General features: G+C 59.7%; 1 protein-coding gene and 1 pseudogene across 3 annotated transcripts in view; both read right to left on the reverse strand.

Annotated features, from left to right (window-relative positions):
* Egln1 (egl-9 family hypoxia inducible factor 1) overlaps positions 1-26,535 on the reverse strand; it is a 34,026-nt gene extending 7,491 nt beyond the window's left edge. The window contains exon 1 of one of the 3 annotated variants that reach the window (XM_047520767.1): positions 25,532-26,535. In XM_047520767.1, the coding sequence (XP_047376723.1) occupies positions 25,532-26,386 (855 nt within the window). In that variant the 5' untranslated portion in view covers positions 26,387-26,535. The remainder of the gene's footprint in view (positions 1-25,531) is intronic. The other 2 variants (XM_047520768.1, XM_047520766.1) reach the window with 2 other exon arrangements.
* Positions 875-5,830, reverse strand: LOC124961784 (60S acidic ribosomal protein P0-like; annotated as a pseudogene).
* Positions 26,536-27,080: the final 545 nt, after the last annotated feature.

Below are 27,080 nucleotides of genomic sequence, written 5' to 3' on the forward strand. Positions count from 1 at the left end.
AAGAGGGACCTTCTGAAGGCAAAAGCGTGGGACCCGACAGGATCCAGGCGGAGAGCAGCCAGGAGGACTCTGGGCAGGAGAGGGTGGGCGGCCCAGGTGAGCAGGAGCAGCTCAGCAGCAGCCAGGAGGAGCCCGACACCTCAGAAGACATGAGGATTGTGCCCAGCATGGAGTGCCAGGTGGGGACTGGGGCCACCCCAGGGAACAGGAGAGGCCAGGGGAGGTCCTGCCGACCTCGACCCTGAACTCCAGGTGAGACTTCGAAAAGAAGCAAGGAAAGTCTCAGATTTCTAAGGCACATCAAGTTCTCCAGTCCCTGACGTAGCCGGTCACCTGTCCCTATGCATGCTTCTCAGAGTGGCCACCACCACCAAGGTCCCTGTCCTCTGCTCTGGGGACACTGAGAACGAAACAGCAGAGGGGATGGGGCACCACTGGGCTGCACGTAACCTGCCAACTCAACGAACTTCCAACGCCAGCTAGGAAAGGCAGCCGTCCATGGCTCTGTCAAGGACAAAATGGACACAGTGGAACACCACATGCCTGGAAACCTGAAAAGAAGCAACACGATCCCCGTGCGGTTCTGAGGTCACGTTCCTCACCCGGTATCCCCAGAGACACCAGCCTGGACTTCTCCAGCCTCCCGTGGGGAAAACCCACTTAAACATGCGAAAGGAACGCTGCCTTTCTCCTCCTTTACCCGGAAACACAGGGTGGAGGGTGTTCTTAAGAGCAGAGGCCCAGGAACCTGCTCCCCGCTGAGAACGCAGGCAGGCGGTGTGCAGCCCTGCGCGGCGCTGACAGCACCAACAGCAGCTCCGCGGGGACACGTCCCTGGTTCTGCTGCTGCTCTGGTTTGGGGCTTTCTTCCCTTCTCCAGAGTGAATTGTTTAAAAACAGAAACAGAGAGCGAAGTGGACTGGCCTCTGGTCATCAAGCCATTTCCCTGAACGAGGGGAAAGGTTCAGATGATCCTGTTCACACACACCGCCTGGGCACCAGTGCCGGGCCTTCCTCCCTGGTCCTCATGGCCACCCTGGGAGCCCAGTTCAGAGATGCCCAGAGAGAGATTTGCTAGGTCGAAAGGGCAGAGGTGGGACAGGGACCTGGGCAAGATTTCCCCCCAGCTCCTCCGAGGCCTGCATGGCCGGGGCGGACCTCACGGCTGGGGTGGACGGCAGTGCAGCCGGCCTGGCCACAGAAGGGGCCCAGCCCTGCTAAAGATGTGCCAAGCTGCATCCCCCTCCGCGGCCGGGCTGTGGACGGCTCCCCACCTGGGAAGCACACCCACCAGCATGAGCAGGAGGGCTGCAGAAATGGCTCCGGACCGGAAGGTCATCAGGAGAGCTGACGGAGGCGAGGGGCGCCCTAAGAGCCCTCCAACTTTAAAACGGGGTTCTGTACTCACTCAGTGTAGGTGAATCTCATTTGGTAAAATACACAATTAAAAACACCACTGGAAGTTAAGTGCTTGTTCTTGGTGTCAGGCAGCATATGAAGTGGGCTCAGGGGGAAGGACAGGCTGCATGGATTTTTAAAAGTTCTAAATTCCTTATTTGCTAAATAAGCTACAATGCTATAAACAACAGAGTGCGCCACAAATAAACTCAGGGTCCTTCAAATCTGCCGTGGAGAGAGGAGGACATGGTGTGAGTGAGCTCTGGTCACGGCCCAGCCCAGGAAGGAGGCAGCGCAGGTCCCAGCTGAGATGGCCCACACAGCATAGGCAGAGGCCACTGCCAAGAGGGTTCAAAAGCAAAGGCTTAGGGGCACGAAGACAGGGAAGGTGCGGTGACGTGCCCAGATGCTGGCACAGCCCTGGAGGGACAGGCTGGGGTGCGGGGGGTTGTGGACAGACTCCAAAGTGCCTCTGTTTTATCTTTGTGTGGACTGAACCCAGGGGCTCTGTACCACAGGGCTACATCCCCAGCCCTTTTTATTTTTATTTATTTACTTATTTTTAAGAAGTAAGCCTTTATTTTTTTGTTTTGCATATGAAGCTGACGAGTTACTGCTTTTTGGTGATCAGTCGAAGAGACCAAATCCCATATCCTCGTCCGAGTCTTCCGACTCTTCCTTGGCTCCACCCTTGGCTGGGGCCGCAGCAGCAGCAGCAGCAGCAGGAGCAGCAGCCACAAGTGCAGGTGGATCAGCCAGGAGGGCCTGGACTTCCCAGCAGGTGGGAAGGCGTGCTCCGTCTCCACGGACAAGGCCAGGACCCTCTGGTACCCGCGGATGACAGAATGGCACTGGCGCAGCAGCTGGATAACCAGTCTGCAGACAAACACCAGCACGCTGCGGACGCCCTCAGGAAGCGCGCGTGCGGTCTGCCCCGTGAGGCCGAGCACTTCAGGGCTGCAGGAGCCGCCATCGCCACACGCCTGCTGAGTGATCCGCCCAGAGGAGAAGGGGAGGTGCGGGCACGTTCCGCAGGGCAGCCTCGCTGGCTCCCACCCTTCATCAGCTGCAGGCCACTCAGGATTCCCAAGGTGCCCTGGAGATTTTAATGGTGATGCCTAAAGCCTGGAAGAAGGAAGTCTCCTGGGGCCGCAGGCCAGGGTTCTGGCTGGTACAGTGACGTCACATGGGGCAACGGCACCAGCACGGGCAGCAGCTGGGACCTTGCTGGCCAGCAGCGTGTCCCTGACCTCAGCGAGGTCCCCCTCGGTGAACACAAAGCCCACGTTCCCCCTGACGTGAGGCGACAGTTCCTCCGGAGCCGGGCTGTGTTCCAGATGCCCTGGAATGTGTTCTCGCCCGTCGGCACCGCAGCCTTCCCTCGAGGACCTGCGGATTTGCTGCATCCGCTTGAGCCCACCTTGTCTGCTCCCACATGCAGCAGCTGGACAGTCATCCAAAAGCTGGATGATCTTGAGGAAGCAGCTGGACTTCCAGGTCGCCCTGCCTTCCCTGGGCATCACGGCGGTGCGTCAGGGACAGCCATGCAGGGTTTAAAGTCGATGTCACTCTCACAAGGACGCCTGGCGAGAGAAGGCCCTTTTTATTTTTAAGACAAGGTCTCACTAGGTTGCCGAGGCTGGCCTCGAACTTGCCATCCTCCTGCCTCAGCCTCCCTAGCTGCTGGGGTTACAGCACCGGCCCTAAATGCCTTCTTAAGGAGCACATCATTCGTTCAACATGCACAGGGAAGCCCTCATTCTGGGGGCAGGGGGCGATGTGGTCAGAACTGTGCTGCAAAAACACAGCACAGCCCACGATGGACGTGGGGGAGAATGACACAGGAAAGACCAGTCGGAACAGAGCCGTGGGGATGGGGGAGACACCAGAGACCACCCTGGGAAAGGCGGGCGGGGCCCGAGCCGGCAGAGCGTAAGAAGGAGCCTGCAGCAGCCAAGAGGCGCAGAGGGGCTGTGTGAGCGCAGGTCTGCAGGGAACGCGGGTCGGGTGAGGAGCCCAGCTGGGGACCTGCCGAGCGGACCTCGCAGGCCGGGTTCCTCCGAGGGTGGCTGGGGACGCAAATCTGCAGCTCCAAGGGCCCCAGCTGGACATGCGGACCCAGGGCGGTGGTGGGGGTGTGACAGGGCACAGGGCGGACTCCCAGGAGAAACGGCTGAGGGGAAGCGCGCCCTGAGCTGGGGGCCTCCCGGCCACAGGAACAGGCGGCCACTGATGGCTGACTGCTTTTTAATCACTGTAAGTGACAGAACACGTGAACCCTTCAGTCCTGCGCTAACGCTGCACTGACGTTTGTCCTTACGAACACCTTGGTGTTCTCCTGACACCGATCGACCAGCGGTGCAGTCAGAACTTCCTGCCCACGTGCTCCCGGGGGCTCCTCCTGCCCACCTGCCCGCTGGCTCTCTGCCAGGCCACAGCTGCCTACTGCTGTCAGCACAGGCTCAAAGCTTTATTCTTTAAGAAACTGCTTGATTCCATAAGTAAAAGTTTGTCTTTTCAATGTTTTGATTACATCTTACATTTGCAAAAGAAAGCCCTTTTCCTGGTTCTCAGCCACCTGCTCCAGGGTCCCGCCCTCAGCCTCTCCCGCCCGCCCTCCTCCACCAGGTTCAGAGCTCTTGCTCCCGGCTGCAGACGCACAGCCTCCTCCCTGGCTCCTGCGAGTGCTTCAGTACGGGGTACTTCTCCAGCAGGAAGGCAGAATGCAGCCATGCGCGCTCCACGGTTCGTGCAGAAGTGCACGCACGTGCAAGTGTGCCAGCAAGACCAGTGTCCCGCTGTCCCCAAGCCAGGGAGTCCTGATGGGCAGGTGGGGTCAGAAGCCACTGCAGCATCAGCAAGAGTGCTTTGCCCAGACATGGTCCCCGGCCCTGCTCCTACGGGGGTCCCCCGCTGGTTCTGGGGATGCTACCTGATGAGCCGGATCAAAGGCCGAGCAGCATCTCTGCCTTGAATAACCCCCCACAGAAGGTGCTCGCCAGGCCCTGTGGGAGCAGAGGGGCCTCACCCGCCCACAGCACTCAGACTCAGCCGGTGCGCCCTCAGAGTGACGTGCGGAGGAGCAGGGCCCGCTTCAAGTGAAGACGGCAGCGGCAGCTCGGAAGGGCCGGTCCCGGGGACACGTGGGCCGGCACCAGGCCAGCGGGACAAGGTCACGCCCAGGTGCGAAGGCACCAGGAAGGACTTCAGGAGTCCCGGAGGGTATACGTAAGTCTGCCAGACGGGGCGGACTCCAAGCAGAGAGGGAGGTGCTACACTACGGGGCCACACGGGGCCCCAGGAAACTGCAAAGGAAACAGGCGAAGCACCTCGGCCGCAGCTCGAGGTGTCAGGACTCACCCAGGAGTCCACCTCCAGGGCTGCTGCCTGTGGTCGGCACTTCGGCACTGCGACCCCACGCCTGCGACTCCACCTGGAATCCTAGGTCAAGGTACAGGACGAGGCCTGAAACCTGTCCTGTAACAAGATGAAATCATATCTCGATTTCACAAAGGTCGCTCAAGCTACTCGTGGAGATGACGTGGAACAGAGGTCAGGACACCAGCGAGAGGAAGCTGGAGTACGTGGCACGGGCACGGGGAGGGTGGGACAGCACCAGGAAGAACGCAGGACTGGCCAGGTGTGGCTCCCAGCAACGAGGCCACCCGGACAGCTCAGGGAGACCCTGTCTCAAAACAAAGAAAAAAGGCCGGGGGTGCAGCTCAGGTGTGGGGGCGTGCCCGGCATGTGTGCGTGAAAACGAAGCCTTGTCAATGTCCAGGGCAGCAGGAGCAGCGGCCCGCAGACGTCACCCCAGAGGCTCGGAGCCGAGGCAGAAGCAGCTCACGTTTGAGGCCAGCCTGGACCAGCCGGCGAGACCCCCATCTCAAAATAAGGAATGAAAAGGGCTGGGGTCAGCTGGTGGTGGAGCTCCCGGCCACGCCCACCCCGCCCTCTGCAGCGCCTCTCGTAGGTGCTGGAGCGTTCGGCGGGTGTGACTGAGCACCAGCATCCAGCACCACCCTAGGTGCTGGGATGTGATCACGAACGGAAAAACAGGCAACTGCCCACAAGGAACTCACTGCAGCAGGGCCCGGGCAGGGAGCCCGTCCAGATGAGGAGGGAGAGTGGCCGCCGGACACTGGGGCTTGCGTGGGGGCCGAGGGAACGTGAGGCTGAGGCGTGTGTGCTCGCAGGGCACGGCACAAGACACGGGGTGGCCAGGAAAGGCAACGACCACAAATGACGAGGAGGCGGAGGGGCAGCCACATGGGGCAGGAGCTCAGCGTGGACGGTCAGCCCAGCCACCGTGACAGCCGGCTGCTTCCAGGAGCACGGGGTGGACACGCACCACCAGAAGCAGGCTCAGGAGGGCTGCCCGAAGGCGGCCCTGGAGGCTGAGCTCCAGCCAGCCAGCAAGAGGAGGGCCGGGCAGGACGCTCCAGAAGGAAGGCCAGGCCGAGGCCCCGCAGCAGCTCGGGGAGCGCCCGTGGGCGCCACGAGCCACACAGAGCAGGTGACAGAGGAGGCCCTTCTGGCCCACCTGCCACGCCAGGACCAACCGAGCTTTCCCGCGTGGGTAACAAGGAGCCACAGAGTCCTCGGCAAGAAACCTGGAAGCCAGACCCATGAGCAGGGGAATCCCAACAGCAGGGAGCCGAGGCCCCCACAGGCGGCAGCAGAGCCAGCTCCTCTGCAGGGCCTGGAGGCAGGACGGCCGGGCCAGCCATGACCGCCGAGCACAGGTCTGCTGTGGAGTTCTCACTGACCACAGGCAGGGCACCCGGAGGCAGGCAGCGGAGCCCCCGCTGGACAAGAGGTCTCTGCAGGCCCTGCTTAAGTGCCCGAGCCCTGGAGCCGCCCTGGGGCATGATTAGCGGAAGGACCAGCTCTGGTCTTAGAAGATAATGGGAGGGACGACCAGAAGTTCAGTGGATTAGACACGGGGAAGGGAGGGGAGGGAGCAGAGGGAGCGGAGGACCGTGGACTGAGGGGTCAGAACCTTCCTGTGTGCACACAGGAACACGACCGTGAGCGCCACGTCGCGGACAACCACGAGCTGGGATCCTGGCTGGAGCAAGCCACACTCCTCGCACGCAGGGCACGCCAACCACACTCCTCCGTGTACGTCTAAAGAGAAGGACATTTTAAAAATGGGGATCCTGTTTCAAATGACACGAACCTCCATTCCACTTTTATCACTGTGAATGAACTGAACGTCCTTTTCTTTTTCATGTCATTCTTAGAAACCTGCCTGACTGTTGTGAAGTCCGTGTCCAGACACCCTGATGATACTTATTTTCAGGACTTCCAGACCAGATGGCAGAGTCATAGGTCATGAACTGGATCCTATTCATCTTTGTATTCCTAGTACCAAACACCAGCACTCAGGCATCTGTTGACTGACTCGATCAGCGGTCTACCCGAGACCGGAGATGGAACCGTGACGGAGCGACGTGGACTTGTGTGACTTGTGCTGGGGACTGAGCCAGCGGTGCTTTGTCACTGAACTGCATCCCCAGTCCTTTTCGATGTTATGACTTCATTTTGAGACAGTCTCATTAAGTTGCTGAGGTGGGCCTTAAACTCTTGGCCCTCCTGCCTCTGCCTCCCGAGGGGCTGGTATCGGTGTGTGCCACCACACCTGGCATGGACATCTTTAATGCGATTTAAAAAGAGCTGAGGGCTGGGAGGCAGCTCAGTGGTAGAGCGCCTGCCTCGCAAGCACAAGGCCTGGGTTCCATCCCCAGCACCGCAGAAAAAAAGAGAGAGCTGAGTTTTACACCTTCTGCCAACAGTTGGCAGAAACACGTTAGTTTATGAAAAGTAAGTTTAAGAACTTCAAATTGACTTTGAAGGGATATTAAACACTTCGCCAGAGTCTGCAGTGCTCGGACCAGATCTGAAGCCTGTATGCTTTTCTGGGCTGCATTAGAGGAAGGTACTAAGTATTTAAAAACGATAGGTGCGGGCCGGCCGGGTCGGGCCAGGCCAGCAGGAAGGCAGGAGGCCCAGGAGGCGGAGGCTGGGAGAGGACGCACCCGACAGGCTGCGCTCAGAGGGGCCAGTCAGACCAACAGGACAACCCAGGTGCGCTTCCTGGCTGACAAAACCCTCACCTCCACGGAAGGCAGCGCGGGTGACGGGAAGAGCACAGATAGGAACGCGGCTCCGCGGCTCGGCCTACTGCCATCACTGGCTGAGTCACTCGGGGCAAGTTCTCTAACCTCTCTGTGCTCAGATCCCCTCGCCTGTGAGGTGAGGATCGCAGCGCGAGCGAACCAGCAGGAAGTGCCGGGCAGAGCTGGTGCGCCCAGCTGTGCTGATGGCCACAGACCTGAGGAGCCCTGCACCTTGGGGACGCATCACTTGGAAGAAGAGCCAGGTGCCCCGTGAATCTCGACGCCTTTCTTTGTCCTCAGATCGGGGTGCCCACCCTGTGCCAGGCACTGTGGTCAGTGTGCTCCTCATTATCCCATTCTGTCCCCAGGCTGGCTGGCGAGGAAGGCCGCCCCATGTCCCTCCTTCCAGAGGGAAGGGGGAGGGCTCGAGCGGGCGACCTGCAGCCACTCGGCTGGCCGTCGCCGGGCCGTGAACAGGCTGCGGGTTCTCTAACGGCTGTGGCTCTGTTCTCGGTGTCCGCACGTCTCTGTGGCTAAGCGCACGCCCAGTGAAGTGCTCGACAAACGCTGCTTTAGGGGCTGGGGAGATAGCTCAGCTGGTAGAGTGCTTGCTTTGCAAGCACAAGGCCCTGAGTTCGATCCCCAGTACCGCAAAAAAAAACACACACACAAAAAAAAAAAAAAAAAAAACGCTGCTTTAGCCGAACGAAGGGACACTGGCTGCCCGCGTCCTGGCCCCCTCGAGGCAGGAAGTCCCCAGCCTACTCTGTCCACACCCCGTGGGTGAGACCTCGACCGGGTCCTCCAGGATGGTCTTTGTCCCTGGAGCCAGGCACCTGGATTGCCTGAGCTTCCTGTCCAGCCCAGGACCGTGTTCCCAGGCGGAGGCCAGGAGGTCCGACCCCCACCCAGGGGGGCTCCGGGCGTCCAGTCCCACATGGCTTCCTTGACACCACACCAAGCAGGCAGTCGACGCAGAAGTAAGAGGAACACAGCTGGCACCCCAGACTGCGCGAGTGGACCCACGTCTGCGGAACCGGTGGAGTCCCACAGAACACGGCCTCAGGGACAGGAGGACGCCAGCTTCTCCGTGACTGCGATTCTGGCAGGACCATCTCGGAGCACAGGACTCAGGAGATAAACCCTTGAGAATCAGGTCCTTTAAAAAAAGCCTCACAGACATGCTTGGTGAGATTTGAACACTGTTACGGAGGTCAAAGATCCACACAACGTTCGGTTCTCTAGAGATGCACACAGCACACAGCCCAGGGCTGGGGTGGCGCAGTGGCACACTCTGGCCCGGCTGGCGGGAGGTCCCCAGCTCCGAGGAACAAGCCAACCCAGTCAGAGAGATTGGTTCCTGATCCGGTTCTAGCAACAACTGGCTGCGTGACTGCGGTATTTGCCCAAAGCTACTTCCTGCCCTGTGGCCGGGGGTGATGCCCACCTCAAGGACCTGACGAGCCATGAGGGGTAGGCCAGTGTGTGCTCACGGCTTGCTCTTCTGCCTGCTGAGGAAAGGACCCTGCACTCGCAGGCTGAGACCACACTGCTGATCCCCAGCCAGTCTCACGCCTGACCTCCGGGTCCATGCCTGTGTTTCACCTACTGTCCCCACTGCAATCAGGTACTCAGGGTCTCACCTTACCCGGCCTCCACAGCGCCGCCCTGGAGGTGGTTCCCTGTCGACTCACACCATTCCCTGCGGTCTGAATCCACAGCCCTAGCAGTTGTCCTCGGGTGAAACCGTCAAGCCATCACACGGTCCCACGCGACAGCTGCAGCCTGACAGGAAAGCTTTCCTCCCCCTGGTGGTGGAGCCAGGGCTGGCCACTCCAGCTTCAGGGTGGAGGCCTCTCCATGGGCTCCAGGAGACGGGGCCCTGCCGGGGGCTCCCTGCTCCGCCCCTGGCATCCAGGGCCGTTGCTGCCAGCCAGATTGTCCTCCACCTCAGGCTGCAAACAGCCTGACGTGAGTCCCATCTTCGTGGCTCCTGACCCGGTCACTTGGCACCCCTGGAAGTCACAACCGTGCAGTGGCAACCAAGCAGGCTCCGAGCTCGGGGACCTCAGGGCCTCTCGGCATCCCTCCAGGTGGCCCTTTCAGCTGCTCCGACTCCCCTGTCCCTGCTGCTATTGCAGTTCGCCGCCTGATTCACCAGGTGGTGCTTCTGTTCACCTGGGCCACAGGCTAAAATGTGCCTAAGGCTAACGGTGCCCAGATCTATGACCCTCCTCACCTCGCACCCAGTCAGGATGGCTGCCACAGAGGTTCGAAAGGCGCTGGAACAGACGGGCAGCAGCATGGCGTCCCCTCCCGCGTGGTGGTGTGCACACAGCGCACCAGAAGCAGCAGTTCCGGGTGGGTCTGCAGTGGGCACAGGCTCTGCATGGCTTCCAACACGCCCTGCTGCTGGCCTGAGGGCGTGTCAGAGGCAGGGTCTCGCTCACCCGCCTGCCTGCCCCAGGCTGCGGTGCCCCTGCGCCTCCATCAGCCGCTCCCTTCTCCAGCACCGCGCGCCTGCCTGCGTGCCTGACCCAAGTCCTTCTTCGCTCCACTCTTATTGCTGTCCAACCTTCCAGAGCTGCTCGGCCCCTCGGCAGCTTCTGCGGGGGACAGTCTGTCACTGGTTCCCAAACTTTCTTTAGCATCTCACTAATGTTTTCACGGCACCCTAGGCTCATCTTCACTGAGCAGTAAGGGCCTCAGCACTCAGAAGCGTTTGAGACCAAGCAACCTGGTGCACGGGTTTCCAAACCCGGAGGCCAGACTGCAGGCTGGCAGCCCAGCCCTGCTCCACAGCAGGACTTGCCTCGCATCAGAGCAGGTGCTAAAGACCCTGCTTCACAGAGCCGGATCACCAGGAAGGGTGCGCCGATCTGGCAGTGCCGGTGCGCTTCCTCTGAAACCTGAGACGCTCCTGGGCACCCGTGTGGGTGGGCTGCCGTGTGGATGCAAGACTCAGAAGCGGGGTGGGGCTGTCCTCAGAGTGGCGCAGCGCTCTGCTTAGGAGCTTGCTGGACATGCACCAGGATCTAGCCAGACCCAGGCTCGATCTCCAAGTGACCCTCGGACACAGGAACGTAGGCTCCAGGCAGACGCTCAGTGCAGGGTCCCTGTCACCAGCCCACACCTTCCGCCACGACGGCTCACTGCTTCTGCAACTCCGGGGGCAGTATCCCTGCCGAATCCCAAACCATGTCAGCGCCTTCTCCAGACACCGCCCTAGTAAGGTCCTCTGCCGCATGGGGACCCTCCTGGAGAAGCTCCATCTCCCTGCCTCTCCCTCACTGCTGTCCTCTGGCTCTCCTCCTCCTCCTCCGGGCGCCCTCTCCACCAGCCTCTGCTCAGGGCACAGCACAGGCTGCCTTGCTGACTTGCGTGGCCGGGCCATCCTCCAGAGCCTCAGACCTACCAGCAAGCATTGCCTGCAGGTGCACAGGCAGAGCAGCCCAAGAGCAACCCAGAGGCCCCCCACTGCTCTGCCCTCTTCAGACAGCCCGTCCTTCAAGGACAGCACCCTTGCTCAACCAGTTCCCCCGAGCGGTGGTCCCTAACACCCTTCCCCTCCCCTCATCCAACAGCAGAGCCACTCAAAGGTCCTCAACAGACCTCCCGTGGACCTCCCCAGCCACCACCTCCGTCTCAGCATGGGTCCTGACCCAGGTGTGTGCTTCTTGACCAACTGCTCACTGGCCCCTTCCTCCAGGGCCACCGTGCCCCTCCACACTCCACTCAAGCCAACTTGCTGAAACTAAAATCTGATGCCAGCCACCCTCTAACCCCCAGCTCCACCACCTGGCTGCTAGAGACTTCCCAACATGCCGCGGGAGAGGACGGGAGCCAATGAGGGACACAGGAAGGAGCAGGCTGCAGAGGGAGATGACGGAGGACCCGCTTGAAAAGCCGTGAACACTCCAAGTGCCAGGAAGAAGACACAGACGACGTTCGATGGCAGACTGGGGACACCTTAACAGAGCAGGAAGGTGAGCCGCTGCAGGGCGGGGTGGAGAACCCACCGAGCAGCGCTGGTGCCCGAAGGTGCAGAGGGGTGTGCTGGAGAGCGAGAACGGGAGCAGGGGCACGGCTCCCACACCAGCACCCAGCGCGCCAGACAGCACCACCTCTGCTGCCGAGACCCCGCAGTGAAGGAACGGCTCCTGTGACAGACCAGAAACCTGGGTCTGCACTTAGCACGGGCACTGGGCTCCGGGGACCTCGGCAGCCAAGGCACGGCACTGCTGCCCATCAAGCCAGCCAGAGGTGGGGCCCACGACCCGCGCGCGGCACCGCAAGCCCCCAAATGCAGGGCTGGGGTTTGAACCCCTCCAGCCTGGCCGAGTCGTCCATTCCCAGCCTGGACCCCACACGCTCCTGGTCAAGGGCTGAAAGACAGACGGAGCAAGGAGGACAGGGGCGAGGGGAAGCAGACCCTCCTGTAGGCACAAGGTCTCCAGAAGCTTCCATCGGTTTCCGATCTGCCTGCCGGGCAGCCTCCTGGAGGCTGAGCGATTGAGGCCTACGGGCAGAGGGCACAAGCTCCTAAGCCCCTCGGGAGAGGCAACGGGTGTCCATCAGGAAAACGTGGCCCTCCCCTTCCAACTCACAGGTGGTGGGCCTGGAGGGCATGAGACACGGAGCGGGGGCTTCCACGTCCCTCGCCAGCCCCGTGGGACCCACATGTGAACGGGCCCTCATCCGACTGCCCAGCTGTGCACCAGCAGCAGCGCAGGCACTGCCCACAGCCTGGGTCGCCCCCGTCCTCCCTCTCTGGTCTCGGCCTCCCCGGTGTGACGTGGGGTGGCATTTTGTGGCGCCCTCACGGCGGCTCATCTTTTCTGTGTCCTAGGAGATCTTCATCTCTCTCTCCGTCACAAGGATCCCCTCTTTTCTTTTTTTACTGGGGACTGAGCCCATGGGTACTTTCTCTCTGAGCTATGTCCCCCGTCCTTTTTAGGAGGGCCTGCTCTTTTCTTTTGAAGTTTTAAGGGTTCATACATCTAGGCCAACGGTCCATTCTGAATTGGTTTTATGTGGTATATAATGAAACGCTCAAGGCCTATTATTGCCATAAGCAGTCCACCACTGTTTTTTGAAAAGAACCACATCCTGCGTTGAACCGCCTTGTCCTCTTTATTAGAAAAGGAAACCAAGGCTGGGGTTTGGGCCCGTGGAAGAGTGCTTGCTGTCCGGGAGCGAGGTCCTGGCTCTGGTCCGCAGGAGTGGATCTCCTGAGTGGGCGTTGACTTCCAAACTCGGGATCCTGCTCCCGCGAGTTGGAGCCATTTCTCCTCTGACCCGCGGGTTGGTTCCCACATGGGAATTCTCACGGTTTCTTTTCCTTCTCTTTCCTCCCCATGCTGGGCACGTCTCCGGCCCAGGGCCACCTGGCCTGCTCTCCACTCCTGCTTGCTGACTTAACTCCCCTGGCTGAAGAACACCCACACTCCACCCGATTTCGGTCCAGGTTTCTCGAGACGCGTCCCATGGTCCAGCGTGTGCTGCAGGTCAGTGCGCACCCTGACCAGCTGGCCAGGGACACGTGAGTGCCGCCATGGAGGGACGTCCTGCAGACACCGGGGAGGTCCAGCTGAGGCAGCACTGGATGCGTCTACGTTCCCAGGATCCCCCATCTCCTGGTTCCAGCCATTACCAAGAAAGCTGTCGGAATCTCCAGTGGCTACAATCACCAATTTGTCAACCGCTTCTCCCGATTCTGTCAGTGTGTCATTCTGGAGCATTCTAGTACTTTTACCATCAGAAAGCATATAAAGTCACAAGCACAGCAGCAACCTTCTTTCCATGACACACGAGATTTTCAGTCAGAATAAACATGCAGTTCGCAAACTCAAAAGAGAGCAAGTGTTTCGATCAAAAACCGCGCAAGCTCGATTACATTATTCAGTGTTACGTGATTCACGTCATTCACTCTTCTACGCAGACCCTACATGGTACATATTCAAGAAAAATATGTCCGTGAGCACATGTCGTCTGGCTTCACTTCCCACTGTCTCCTCGTTTTCCAATAAAAAGCTCTACCATTTTGTAAGTAGATAAAACCATTTTATTCAGCATCAAGTTAAAAAAGCCATGGCCCCTAATAACCAGAAGTAGATCCCACCCTAAGGTTTCACATTTCCACTGCTAACAGTGCTAAGAACGGTCAACTTTAGAAACGTGTGCAACCTACAGGCAACTTCTTGGGAGAGCAGCAGGCTTCCTGAAAGGCACGTCTGCTCTCAGCACAGGTCCAGCAGGGCAAATCCGGCCACAGATGCAAGCAACTCCACAGAGGTGACAACAGCCGGTAGAAGTCACGGCTACGGGAAAAGAAGCCATAAAGGCTGACTGAAAATCAGGCAGAGCCCCAAGACCCTGCACTACCTTAAGGAAAAAAGAAATGGCTTTTAGGATTTTGTTTTTAAAGTGTCCTATTAAATTATAGACTACATGGCTAAAAAAAATGCTAAGTAATACAAGTTATAGAACAATCAAATCTAGGCCTACCTTGGTGAGAACTAAGAAATAAGAACAAACCTGTTTGTGTGAGATTCCATTCACTCCTTCTAGCTCATCTGCATACACGACCAGCTTTTAAAACTAATTAACGTCTAAGGGACTGCTTTTGCAAATACAGCTTAAATAATTAAATTCATGAATATAAATAAGATACCTATTGCCTCAGACTCTTTCTGCCAAGGGGAGCCCCAAGGGTGCAGAAGTCACTGAGCAGCAAGTCTGACGGCTCAGGGAAAGCAAGTCAGGATCTCTTTCTTTCTTTCTTTCTTTCTTTTTAGTTGTCAGTGGATCTTTTATTTATTACGTGTGGTGCTGAGTGTGGAACCCAGAGCCTCACACATGCCAGGCAAGCGCCTACCGCTGAGCCCAGCCCCAGCCCACGACAGCTCTTCCGTTACCCGGGTCCACACCACTCCTGCTCACGATGGACGGACAGGGCCGCCCCCGTGCAGGGAGAGCCAGGAGAGGGCACCAAGCAGCCCCCTCCTCGCCTGGCTCCCTGGCTCTGGCACACTCACCTTCCTCCCCACACCACAGCAGGGACGGCTGCGGGGCTCCTCTGAGCGAGCCTCGCACACACCTGGGGCACAGGGACGGCGCGAGCGGGCAATTCAGGAGCACCGTGAACAGGGGCAAAGCGACCTGCGTGCATTCCAGCCTCACCTCTGCCCGGCCACAACCACTACCGAGGCGTTCATGCTTAAAAAGCAAAAGCAAAAGCGAAGCCCACCTGCAGGGGGCGGGGGGCAGATGAGGAGTGGACGGAGCCAGAGGGACCAGGGAGAAAAGAAAGTGTCCCAGCCCTGGGCTGGTCCCAGGGAAAGGGCGGGTCCTGGCTTCCCGCTGCACACACCAGCCACCTTCGCGTCCTTCCCCAACAGGACCAGGCAGGACACCCTTCAGAGCTCTGCACGCACACGGCCCTGGTCACAGGTGTGACTGCTGCTCCTCGCTCTGGGTCTGTCACTTGGCTGACACTCTGGTGGGGAAACTCCAGGTACAGTTCTGAGACAGAAACCTCCTGTCGGCCCTGACACGACGCGCTCGTGGTCCTTCAGTTTAGCCTGGGCTCTCTGAACGCCATTGTCACAGTCTAACTTCAAACTTCGCGTGCGTGTTCATTCCAGGTTGAGAAGGTGGCGGCTTCCAGGAGATCCCTAGGGGCCCACAAGCCAAGCCAGGCTATGAAACACTAGCTTAAGGGCCTTGGAACGCTTGGCAGACAGCTGGGCCGGGGCACCGTTCCATTATCACGTGGGATTTCTAGCCAAAAATGTCTTTATTCAAGAAACTGTACTCCAGAATACCCTGGGTTGTAACCACCCAAAATAACCATTTCTTACGCATCAATTATGCACGGTACGAATGAATCCAGGCTACTGCCTTCGAAACTCCACACCAGGGGAATGAACATGCGCCTCTAAAGTGTCGAAACCAAGCAAAACTGGCAGGCGGGGCTTGTCAGTGGATGAAAACAGGTGAACACTCAACACAGTGGCACAGCCTGTGATCCCCAGTAGGGATGCTGAGGCAGGAGGATCAAGTTCAAGGCCAGCCTCAGCAATTTAGCAACGGGGCCCTAAGCAACTCAGTGAGATCCTGTTTCTAGATAAAATTTTAAAGTGGGCGAGGCATGGCTGGGGATGTGGCTCTGTGGGAAAGCACTCCTGGGTTCAATACCCGGCACCCCCGGTTTCAAGACCAGTGGAGGCAACAGGGACACACTGCTTCCTGACACCTGCACTCACCTGGCCACTGCCTTCCCCAAGCTCATGAGAGGTCTGGTCTAGAAACATGCTTAACACCGGAAGGTTTTCTGATTATGAGAGAAATATTTCTCTTCTTGCTTAAGCCAAGCCCTCTTGTTAAACGTGACCCTTAAACCCTGCTGAAATCCTGACTGACAGATCTAAGGCCCAGTCAGAACCAGGGTAATTTTAGAAGCTTAAGGTTCTGCCTTGCCCGTCGTCTGTGTGGGCGGGTGCCACCTGTGTCTGTGTGCCAGGCACAGCTCCTCCCCTAGGTCAGAGGAGGGTGGACCTGCACGACCTTCGGCCTCACGTCCACCATGCTGCGCTGTGCCCAAGTGATGTGTTTCCTGGGGACTCTCAGGCACCGGGCCAGGCAGTGAGACCCCTGGGCTTGTCCCTGGGGACTCAGGGATGCTGGAGGGCTCCTCGCCGTCGCAACCCAACCCTGGCTCTGAGAGGAACAGCACAAACCTTCACTCCACCTTCAGAGGCCTTTCTCCCAGTGTGCGGAGTCAAAAATAGTTCAAGGCCACTCTGGCCCCAACTATTTTTATCTGGAAAGTTAGGGGCTAGAAACAGCAGAGTAAGCACAGAAAGGACTTGCCCACAATAGGACAAAACCTTGGCTTCAGAACCATCTCCTGCAGATGCAGAACTGGGAGGGGCGCAGGGGACAGCGGAGGCAGGTCACCGCAGGTCACCGGAGGTAATGGAGCACAGCAGGACCTCCTGGCACAAAGCACACCCAGACCCAGAGGAAAGAGGTCACGGGTGGGCTGGGGGTGGGAGAGACCCAGAGGTGTGAGAGGTCTGAGTGGCAGGCAGCCTGGCAGTGGACTGCGGGAAGGAGGAGGGGCGCTGCGGGCGTGCCAGCGGGGCGGTGAGGAGGCTCCCTCCACTGCCCAGCCAGCACTGGCCAGCAGCTCCCTCCACACGCCTCCCAGGCTCCTGAGCCGGGTCTGTGCAGTGCGGGAAGCTCATGCGGAGGGATGTGGCCAGGGCGTGGGGAGGAGGGAGGACAAGCCAAGGAAACAACTGTATTGTGCAACAACACTGACACCAAGTGACGAGCCTCCACCAGGGAGGCCGAGAGGCCCCCTGCAGGTGGTTAAGGCCACTGGAGGAAGGAGCTCTCCTGGCTCCCCTGGAGGCCGCCCCTGGGCACCAAGCCTTGCCTGGCCCTGAGGGCCACACCCACAGCAGGACAGCACCCCGTTCTGCTCAGAGGGATGGGCATGGAGCAGAGCCAAGAGCCCCGCCCCACTTTCCACGCAGACAGAGCTGGGGGACCATGCGCAGGCCTGCGGCCAGCTCGTGGCAGGACGCACAATGTTCTTTTGAAAAGGCAGCAAAGGACAGGATGGACCAGGAAGGGAAGACACAAAACTAGTGAGGCTTCTGTAACATCCAGGCAGGGGAGAGGACGGTTTCAGCAGGAAGTGTGAGTGGCAGTGAGGGACAGGGGCAGACGGAGACGGTGCAGGCTGTCCTGCTGACGGGAGGACACGCCTGGAGCAGCAGCCTTCCTCCAGACGCAGACTCCAGGGACGTCACCGGGGCTTCCAGTCCAGTCTCAATAACCACCTCTTCCAGGACAGCCCTCCTGGCCCCCGGACCATCAGGTGCCCAGGGGCTGCCCCAGGATCCTGCCCCTCCCGTTGGCACCCAGCAGACCTAGACCACAGACCAGCGCTGCCTTCCCTGGACATGAGACCCCAGAGGGCGGAGGGCCATGCGACCTCTGCACAGCACACCGGGCACTGTGAACAACTGCTGAGTAATCTGTGGTGTCCACAGATGGGATGAGTCCAGCTCTCATCCCTCAGACACAGGATGCCCACGGTCCACATCATGCTGGCTCTGCAAGACTCCCAGAAAGATGCAGGGTTGCAGCTCAACCCTGCACAAGGTAAGACACACCAGCCCTCGAGTCGAGGAGCCAGGCCTGAGTGCAGACCCTCCCTCCCAGGGCCTCCCGCCCTCCCACACCTCAGGCGTGGGCACTACTCTGAACACCTGTGCTGACAGGGTCAGGAGAATCTGCCCTGGAAATGGGCAACTAACTCAGGAACCTGTGCCTGAGATCAGCTGGGAGAGAAAGCAGGCTGGGGCCAGAGGACAGACCCAGCCGCAAAGGACAGCACCATTCAAGGGGCACAGACGCCAGGGAGAACCACACTTGCCCTCAGGCTCCCTCCCTGAACCAGGAAGAGCGGGGGACAGGGGAAGGGGCCAAAGCCCAGGGACAGGAGACGGGAGGGCACCTCACGGCTGGGGCAGGCGCAGCAGTCGCCCACTGGCTGGGCCTCTCCATACTGTGGAAGGAAGCCGCCTCGCTGGTGGCCACGTGGCGAGGAACAGAAGGCAGCCTGGGGCCTGAACACTGCGAGGAACGGGGCCCTGGCCGGGAAGCAGCCCCCTCCACCCAGGCCCAGGGCCTGAGTGCAGGCTGTGGGGCTGTGAGCAGAGCAGCCCGCACCCAGGGCCACCCCAGCGCCCAAGACACAGGACGTGGGTGCCACTTTGAGCCACTAAACCTCAGGGGATCCATCCCGCAGCAATCTGCAGCTGATACGGGCTACCAAGAAGTCTGGAAACAGAGAGGGTTCACGTTCTCCCTCCTCTGGCTCCTGGCAGAGGGCAGAGCCAAGAACCGAGCCTTAGGAGAAAGCCACCACTAGACGTGGAGGGAACAGCAAGTACCGACTAGCTGCAGGAGGAAAGGTGACCGAGGGCCGGGACCAGGGCGGCAGAGGAGCCCCAGCAAGGGCGGGTGGGAACAGGCTCGCAGGCAACGAGGCCTGGCCAGAGGGGAACCGGCTGCATTTTCTACCCAAAAAGCAACACAAGAGCCCTTTTCAGAGGAGTACTGCCAACAAAGCCCAGAGGCAACCCAAAGGAGGTGAAGCGGCCAGAGAAAGGAGACAGGTGCTCAGGGCCTGGTGCTCGGGGAGGAGAGGCGAGTGTCCCCCAGAGAGAAAGGCAGACGGGCGGCCGGCGCTGGGCTCCTGCACGGCGTCCCTGTGACTTGCTGATTAGATGCTGCGCGGCCTCTTTGGGTTTAATGATACAAAAACTAGCCGGAAATGGAAGTTGGTTGAACTAAGGTGGGATTACAGGCTTCTGGGTTCCGGAGCTCATGTCTGAAACGTCTCACTCGCAATGACCCAATGTGCGCCATACTTCCACACCCAGCCTCCCTGGGCATCAAGAGTAAGCTTCCGAATGCTTAAGATTCCCTGGTTCTCTGTTCTCACTTTATCAGCCTCTGGAAGCCGGGACTTTGTGGCTCCTGCACCAGGTTCTGGCTACATCCAGGGGATCGACGCCCACACACTGCCACTGTCCTCCAGGTCCTCAGTATGGGCCCTGGGTGACCCTCCCATTCCTACCACAGGGTCACTTGTGGCCAGAATTCACTGGGACAGTTCTCCATATGTTGTGGTCATTCTACCCCTTCTGGAGTTTCTGTAGGGGTTTGATTTTCAATAGCACATTTAAATGAAGCGTTACATTTCTGACTTTATTTTGGCTTTGAATCTAAATCTATGCTTGCTGCACGCTGAACCAATCTCCTCCAGGGTTTCTACAGGTCTAGAATCTGGGCATTTCTTTTTACATGAATTTCCAAGCCATCTTGAGCCAGCTATTCCTGAGAGAGCACAGATGTGCACATGGACCACACCAGGCGGCTGGAGAAGACAGCCAGGGTGGAGCTGGCAAGGGCATGTGTGGCCCTGGGGAGGAGAGGGCAGACTGGGGGTCAAGAGCAGCAGCCAGCGCAGCTGCCCGAGGGAGGGCCAGCCGAGAGCACAGAACTTTCTTCCTGTGGCTTTGGCTGGAAATAGGTGCCGGCAAGCGGCTCTAAATGGAAACTAGAAAACGGGGCAAGAGAAGACAGGGGAAGAGTTAGGGCAAGACAAAAAAGCAATCATCTCTCTCCAGCACTGAAGCCAAAACCAGAGCCTCCCTGGCTCTTCCTTCCTCTCTCACCTGACTTCCAATCGGCCCGGCAAGTCTCGAGATCTCCTTACAGAAGCCCGGGCTCAGCCTTCCTGCCACCCCGCAGCGCCTGCTGGACACCCCTCGCCCAGGCCAGGGCCACAACAGGAGCGTCTCTCTCCTGTCCCTGCTCATCTCCTGCCCACGTCTGCCCTCACAGCAGCCCGAGAACTTTCCTTCTAAAGAGAGGGGTCTCGCTGTGCCGCCCAGGCTGGCCTTGAGCTCCTGGCTCAAGCCATCCTCCTGCCTCAGTCCCCCAAGTAGCTGGGGCAGCAGCACATGGCGCATGCCCAACTCACAGACTCTGATGGGTCCTGGTCACCCACAATAAACCTGGGTCCCAACCCTACACCAGCAGCCCTGGCTTCCCTTCCCAGGGCTCCGCTGTCCGCGGCTCCTGGCTCGCCAGAACCACAGCGCTCCTTGCCATTCCCACACGCCAGGCGCAGTCCACCTGGGGTGCCTCTGCTAACGAGTAGTAGCCCTGCCCCGTCCACGAGTCTGCACTGAGACCTTGTCCCCAGCTCTGTCCTCACCTTGCTCGTCTGTCTGAAGGTGTTCAACCCAGTACATCCTGTGTTCCTGTCCCTGTCCACTGCCGTCCCGCCCTGCCCTCGCCAGGGGAGTGTCGGCTCTGTGAGAACAAACACTGTTGAGGCTCTTCGGACACCCCGACTCCTCGGGCAGTGTCTCTGCACAGACAGCACCCACTTACCACTTGTTGAATGAAAAGACTGTCAAAACAGAACAAGGAGCCTAGAGCACACACTCCGTAAAGACATGGGATCTAGGCCAGGCGCAGGGGCACGTGCCTATAATCCTAGAGACTCGGGAGGCCGAGGCAAGAGGATTGTGAGATTGAGGACAGCCTCAGCAATTTAGTAAGGCCCTAAGCAACTTAGTGAGACCCTGTCTCAAAATAAAAATAAAAAGGGCTGGGGAAGTGGCTCAGTGGTAAAGCACCCTTGGGTTCAATCCCCAGTACCGAAAAAGAGAAGAAAAGAAAGGGGATCTAAGACAGCGAATAAGGACCACGAGAATCCCAGACCAGGAAATCTTTACGGTGACTTCGGCGAGCACAAGGAGCCTGCAGATGCTGTCCCAGCACCTCAGAATAAAACCCGCTGGGAGCTGGTCATGGGAAAAGGTGATGGTGACATAGGAGGTTGCTGCGAGGGTGGCAGAGGAGCCCAGGGTGACCAGGAAACATGCCAGGAGCCGCCCTGCAGCCAAGGAGAGCGCTGGCTGAGCCTCCGGCAAAGTCTGCCTCGCAGGACAGAAGCGTCTTGCTGGAACTGGAGTCAGAGACAAGCTGTGGCGATGGCTCCGTACACGAGAGCCACTGTGCGGGAAGGCGGTGGGACGCTCACTTGGCAGAGAAACAGAAAAACAGCTACGGGACGGCCGAGAACTTGGAACAAAAGCGGGGCAGAGAGCTGGTGTCACGCTAAAGCCGTCGGGCAGAAACTGAATAAAAACAACGAAGTGGTAACATCCATCCGGAGGCATACCAGCAAGGCACCAGAAAACATGGCAGAACCAAGACAGACTGCGAGCCCTTCGAGGCAAGGGGAGGAAGGAGCCAGGAGTGCACGCACCAATCAGAAACTGCTGGAAGCAGTTCCTCCAAGGAAGGAAAGGGAGGCTGGCCTCAGAGACAACAGCAGAGGAAAGAGGCGACAGGGACCATCCAGGAGGAGAGTCGGATTGCAGCACTGGGAATGCCCCAGCGCAGAAGGGCCAGGTGGAGCAGGCAGGAAAGGGAGGCGAGTGTCCATCTCATCCTGGAGAACACAGACCCAGCCCGTCAGGCGGGTACGCAGTTCCACGGGGGCAGAGGGACACAAGAGGAGCGGATCCAAGGCCTGCCGGTGCTCCTGACCAGCTCCACGTCCTTAAACAACTCGCCCAACCTCTCTGGGGCCTATTTCCTGTTTTAAAAAACAGTGTGCATGTGTGGGAAGTGGTCTGGTAAAAAATGGTTCTAAGCCTATTTTTTCCCTCCAGTTTCTGAGAGTGGGAGAGACAGGGAAAGCAGAGAACTCTTAAAAAGATCGGAGGCACAGAAAAAATCCAAGGGACGAGAGTAGCAGTTACCAGCAGTTGGGCACAGCTTAGCAGGTGCTTTCCAAACTGGACTACGTGTCCTCCTCATAGCAACGCTGAGAGGACAGGTGTCATCAAACACCACTTCACAAATGGAAATACTCAGGCTCGGGGAGATTACACAACGGGCCAAGGGCGGTCACAGCAGCAGAAGAGCACCCACGCCACATCTGACAAGGGCATCCTCCCTCTACATCGAGACGGTCCTCCGCCCGCCTCAGTGTCTCCAAAAGCACTCAGCTTATTAGCTAGTGGGTAAAAGTATAAATGTGCAAAAAGTCTTTTAATTTAAAATAAACTTCATTTAGAATCAAAGGTGTTTGTTTACATGTAAACCAACTCATGAGACAAGTGCTTCCCCCAGGTGCATCTGGCTCCCCTGCCACCTAGCAAACCTCTGAGTCCATCTCCCCAGCAGCTGGACGCAACGCCTGTGCAGGATTTCCAGCCTGTCTGCACCCTGGAGAAACGACTGTGATCTTGAACTCAGATGCAGCTAGTAACTGTCAACAAGCTACTTCACTATGTACATCCAAGATTCCACGAGGACAGAGGAGGGGCAGACGCAGAGAGGGAAGCAAGTCTTGCTGGGTTCCAGCCTGGCACTTCCTGTTCGCCCAGGCTCAAGCATCAGGTCAGGCCCCACAGTTCTGGAGGCTGGATGGAGGCCTGAGCCCAGGTGCCAGCAGGGCGGGATTCTGGGGAGGGCTTTCTCCCCAGCCTGCGAGGCATCTCCCCGGGGGCGCTCAGGACCGGTTTGGTTTTTAACAGGAGAGGACTGTCACCACATCTCTGTGTAGTGAAAATAAAGCATCAGGACTTCCCTTACCCTATTCTCTGCTCTGAAAGCCATAATCTGCCAGCGCTGTGCAGAACCAATGAAAAACCTTAGTAGCACAGTCTGACACTCTGATACTCTCTCAGTATACCTCACTACTCCCTCTCCTTACTTAAGCTTTCACTGGAACTGCAAACGTGTTCTGAATACGACCCAGAAGTTTTAATTTAATGGGCAAATGTCTCCCTTCAGAGAAACGCCACAGGAAGACCCAGGGCTCCTCTTCTCCCACGGCCTCTCAAGGCCCCTGTGGCTTCTGACAGCTCACAGCACACTGCTCTGCACCCAGCGGCAGGCTGAAGGTCCTTCCTGGTGGATGTCACTTCAAGACGTCCTGCTGGATGGAAGAATGTGAGAAGGTGTACAGGCAGCTTAGGGGAAAGGGAACCCCAAAGAGAAGACCGAGGAGGGGGAAAGCGGAGGTGTGACTTCAGTGGCTTCTTTCTCTCCTGTACTACTTCCTCCTTCCCTGTGGTCCCGCGGTCCCAGTAGCTGGATAGACAGTGGCCAGAGAAGCCCTTGGGAGGCTGGGAAGCCACCTGACTGCCAGGCCTGCCCCATGCACAAGTACGGGGCACACACGGTGTCAGCAACACAGAACCGAGACGCTCCGCAGGAGGCCTGAACCAAGATCTGGAGTTCTGCAGGGTTCCAAACGGCTTCCTCACCTGGAGCAGGGAATGCAGAACTGCCCTGCGGCTGGGAACACGGAAGTAGGAGGAGGACCTGCCAGAACCACACAACTTAAGAAGGGTGATAAAATTCTTTATTGAAGACCCCCACCCCACAACCACACACCGTGACCGTGTCCGGTGCCTCTGAAGAGCGGTGCTTAAACAAGTACGATTCAGGCAGTCAACACTCCTGGCTTCGAAGCCACACTGTCACCTGGGGGACATTTACAGAGCCCACCATGGAATTTATTCATGCACACAACATCGGTGCTGTCTGCCACTGTCAAGGAAATGTCCACCAAACTCTACCTCCAGTGATACGCCACGCAATGGACACCATGGTCCTGAGGTCCCACCTGCCTCCAGCGGGGCAGGAAAAGCAGGGCTCCATGTCAGTCAGGTTTTCCTAAGTGCAAGGCCTTGGCCATGTCCCAGCCGAAACTTCCTCAAGTGTAAATCCTGAAGGTCACCCACGCGGCAGGATTAGGACTGCGGTGGCCGTGCTGTGCGGAGTCTTGTCTGGGGCCCAGCACACTTGGGTCACTCAGTGTCTGGTGGTATTTTGACTGCCTTTGTACTCCCCAAGCAAGCACCCTTGTGGGGTTTTTATCTTGTTGCTGCTGCTGTTGTTGTTTTAGGAATACTCAAATTACATGTTCAAACACGAGTACCAAACTCTTTCAGCCAGGCAGGATAATGAAAGGAATTCCTAAGATCATTCACAGATTCTGAAACTAACGAAAGCACAAGATCAGATCCAGGGACGGCCCAATTCCCTCGTCCATCAGTCAGTCCCTCATCACACCTTAACAGGGTCGGTCAAGAGACTTGAACCAGTTTCCTTCAGTCCCCAGGACCCCCGGGGAAGAAGGTGACTGTTTCCTAAGAACTGTCCCTCAGAAACAACTGCTCTAAAAGCCAGGCTACCTGCTGCCCCTTCCCTGAGAAGGGCAGTCCGGGAGAAGAGGTCTCAGCTTGGCTAGGAAAGCAGATCAAGGAAGATCTAGGACATCCCTTCCCCTGACTCCACCACCCAGTCCCAGGCCAGATCCTCTCCTGCTCCACATTCAGATTTGACCCCAACAATGTATCCGTGCTTAGTATAAATGAAAACCTTGTGAAGAGCAAGGCCCAGGTTCACCCTAACCCTTTCCCTACCAGCTCATTTTAAGCCGCTGCTCTTCTTTTCTAACAGGACACGTGCCTTCCCACAAGAACCCACAGACGTGAATGAGCACTGCCCTATGTTCCCCACAAAGCTCACGTCTGGAAACTTCCCAATGCTGTGCCCAGCCTTTGGGCAGCTTCAGAGTGACACGTGATGACTGTCAAAACGGACAGTGACACACACACAGAAGAGCTCACGTGTACAAACACACCTGTGACAATTTCCCAGCACAATCCCAAAACACAGCTGACAAGCTGACAGCAGGGTAGAGCAGGGTGGCCCAGCAGAGCTGGACGCAAAGAAGACTGGGTATGGACTACAGGAAAAGGAGCTGCGGGGGTCTCCTGCCCATTTCAGGAGGGGAGAGGGGCCCACCAGGAAGACGCCCAAGAACCCGCTGGCGACACTGCACAGCCAAGAGAAAACAAAAGGACCCCACGAATGGAACCGGACGGTTCAGGGGCCTCCCGTTCCAAAGCGGGGTTGCGGTTGTTGATGTTCCAGGAAGCTACAAAACTGCTCGTTTTCAACAGAGGGATCATATCAACAAAGCAAACAGAGGAAACCTATGCTGGGATGGGACCTGCCTGTGCTGACTGCCCGAAAACGGAAATACCTCTTTCCCCGCTCGCAGAGGGTTTGAACACAGCAGGGACGTAGCCGGGCCGCAGGGGGAGGGCGGCGGCGCAGCTCTTCCTGAACACAGAGTCCGGCGACCGCAGGCCTGAGCCGTGCCTTTCTCAGGTCCGCGGCCCAGCTCGCACTAGTGCGGTGGGTGGCGAGCCGTGCAGGGCCGGGCCTGCGGGAAAGGCTGCGGCGTGACAGCGGCGCACCGTGGGGCAGGGCGCCCTGCCCACTCGGCCGGCGCGGGCCGGGTCCAGGCCCTGCGCCCGCGCCGCGGCGCTCGCGGGCCGGACAGGCCGTCCCTCCCCGGCGCCCGCCCAGTCACTTACTTTCGTCCGGCCGTTGATCTTATAGTTGCCCAGCTTGCCGTTGCAGTGGCGGATCAGGTCGTCCATGCTGCTCATGAGCAACCCGATGGTCTCGCAGCCCGGCTCCTTGCCCTCGATCCAGGTGATCTTGTCGCCCCGGATGTCCTTAGACGAGTCGCTCTTCTGGCTGACGAGCTGCCCGTCCGTGAACTTGCCGGTGTCGTGCAGTGCGCGCACCTCGTCGCCGATCTGCTGCCCGGTCTCCCTGCCCAGAAAGTCGTCCACCACGCAGATGCCGTGCTTGTTCATGCACGGCACGATGTACTCCAGCGCCAGCTTCAGCGCGGGCAGCGGCTTGGTCTGCCCGTTGGGCCGCAGGCCGCCTCCGGGGCTCAGCGCCTCTCCGGGCGAGCTACCCGCCGGGCACAGGCTGGCCCGCTCGGGACACGGCGACCGCCGGGAGGGCGGCTCCTCCTGGCCGCGCTCGGCCGCGCCTCGGGGGCCCCGGGCCTGGGCCGCGTCCCCGGGGGCCGGCGCGCGCGCGGCCTCGGCGCTGCCCCGGCGCTGCCCCGCCGCCTTCCCGGTCCGCGCCCCGGGGGTCCCGGAGGCGGCCCCGGCCCGGGGCGGAGGCGCGGCGGCGGGCGGCGCGGGGCCGGGCTGCGCGCGCGGGCCGGCGGCGGGGCCGGCGGGGTCGCCGCCCTGGCACACGAGCTTGTGCTTCTTCCAGTCCTGGCGCTGGTGTTCCTTGCAGCAGTAGAAGGAGCTGCGGCAGCGGCCGCAGCGCAGCAGGTTCTCCATCTTCCCGCACAGCTCGCAGTACTGCCGGTCTCGCTCGCTCGCGCTCGGCCCGCCGGGCCCGCCGCTGTCACTGGCCATGGCGGCGGGGTCGGCCCGGGGCCGGGCGCGGGGCGGCGGCGGGGCCGTCAGGGCGCCGAGCACCGCCGCCCACCGCGGAGCCGCGCGCAGCCCGCCTCAGCGCCGCATGGCGGCCGGGGCGGCGGGCGCGGCCTCGGGGCGCGGCCGGGGCGGCCGCGGGGAGCGGGCGGGCAGGGCGCGGGCCGCGGCGCCACTCGCTCCGCGCGCGCTGCACGTACACCACGGCCCGCGGCCCTGCGGGCGGGGCGGGCGCACACGCGGCGCGCTCGGCGGGCGGGCTCGCGCGCCCCCGCCCCCGCCGCCCCGCCCGGACGCGCCGGGCCTGCGCGCGGGCGGGCGGCGACACCTGCCGGGCGGGCGCGCGGCTCGGCGGGGCCGCGGGGCGCGCTCCGGGCGGGGCACGGGAGGAAGCGGAAGCCGCGGCGGCGCGGCGCTCGCCGGGTCGCCGCCTCCCGAGCCGGGCCGCCCGCCCCCTGCGCCCGCGGGACCCCGCGCGGCCTCGCCCAGCGCTGCCGGGCGCCAGGAACAAAGAGCGCGGGCCGGCCGCGGGGGCCGCGGGGCGGTGGGGGCCCGGCTGCCCGCTTCTTGCCTTCCTTAAACCCTGTGACATCTGCGGGGTCGGAGCCCCAGGAAGGCACCGTGGCCCCGGGCTCGACGAGGTGACCGTGCTGGCTTCTGAGTCCACGTTCGGGCG

Source organism: Sciurus carolinensis, chromosome 12 (assembly GCF_902686445.1).
Source record: "Sciurus carolinensis chromosome 12, mSciCar1.2, whole genome shotgun sequence".
In the NCBI taxonomy this organism is placed as follows: domain Eukaryota; kingdom Metazoa; phylum Chordata; class Mammalia; order Rodentia; family Sciuridae; genus Sciurus; species Sciurus carolinensis.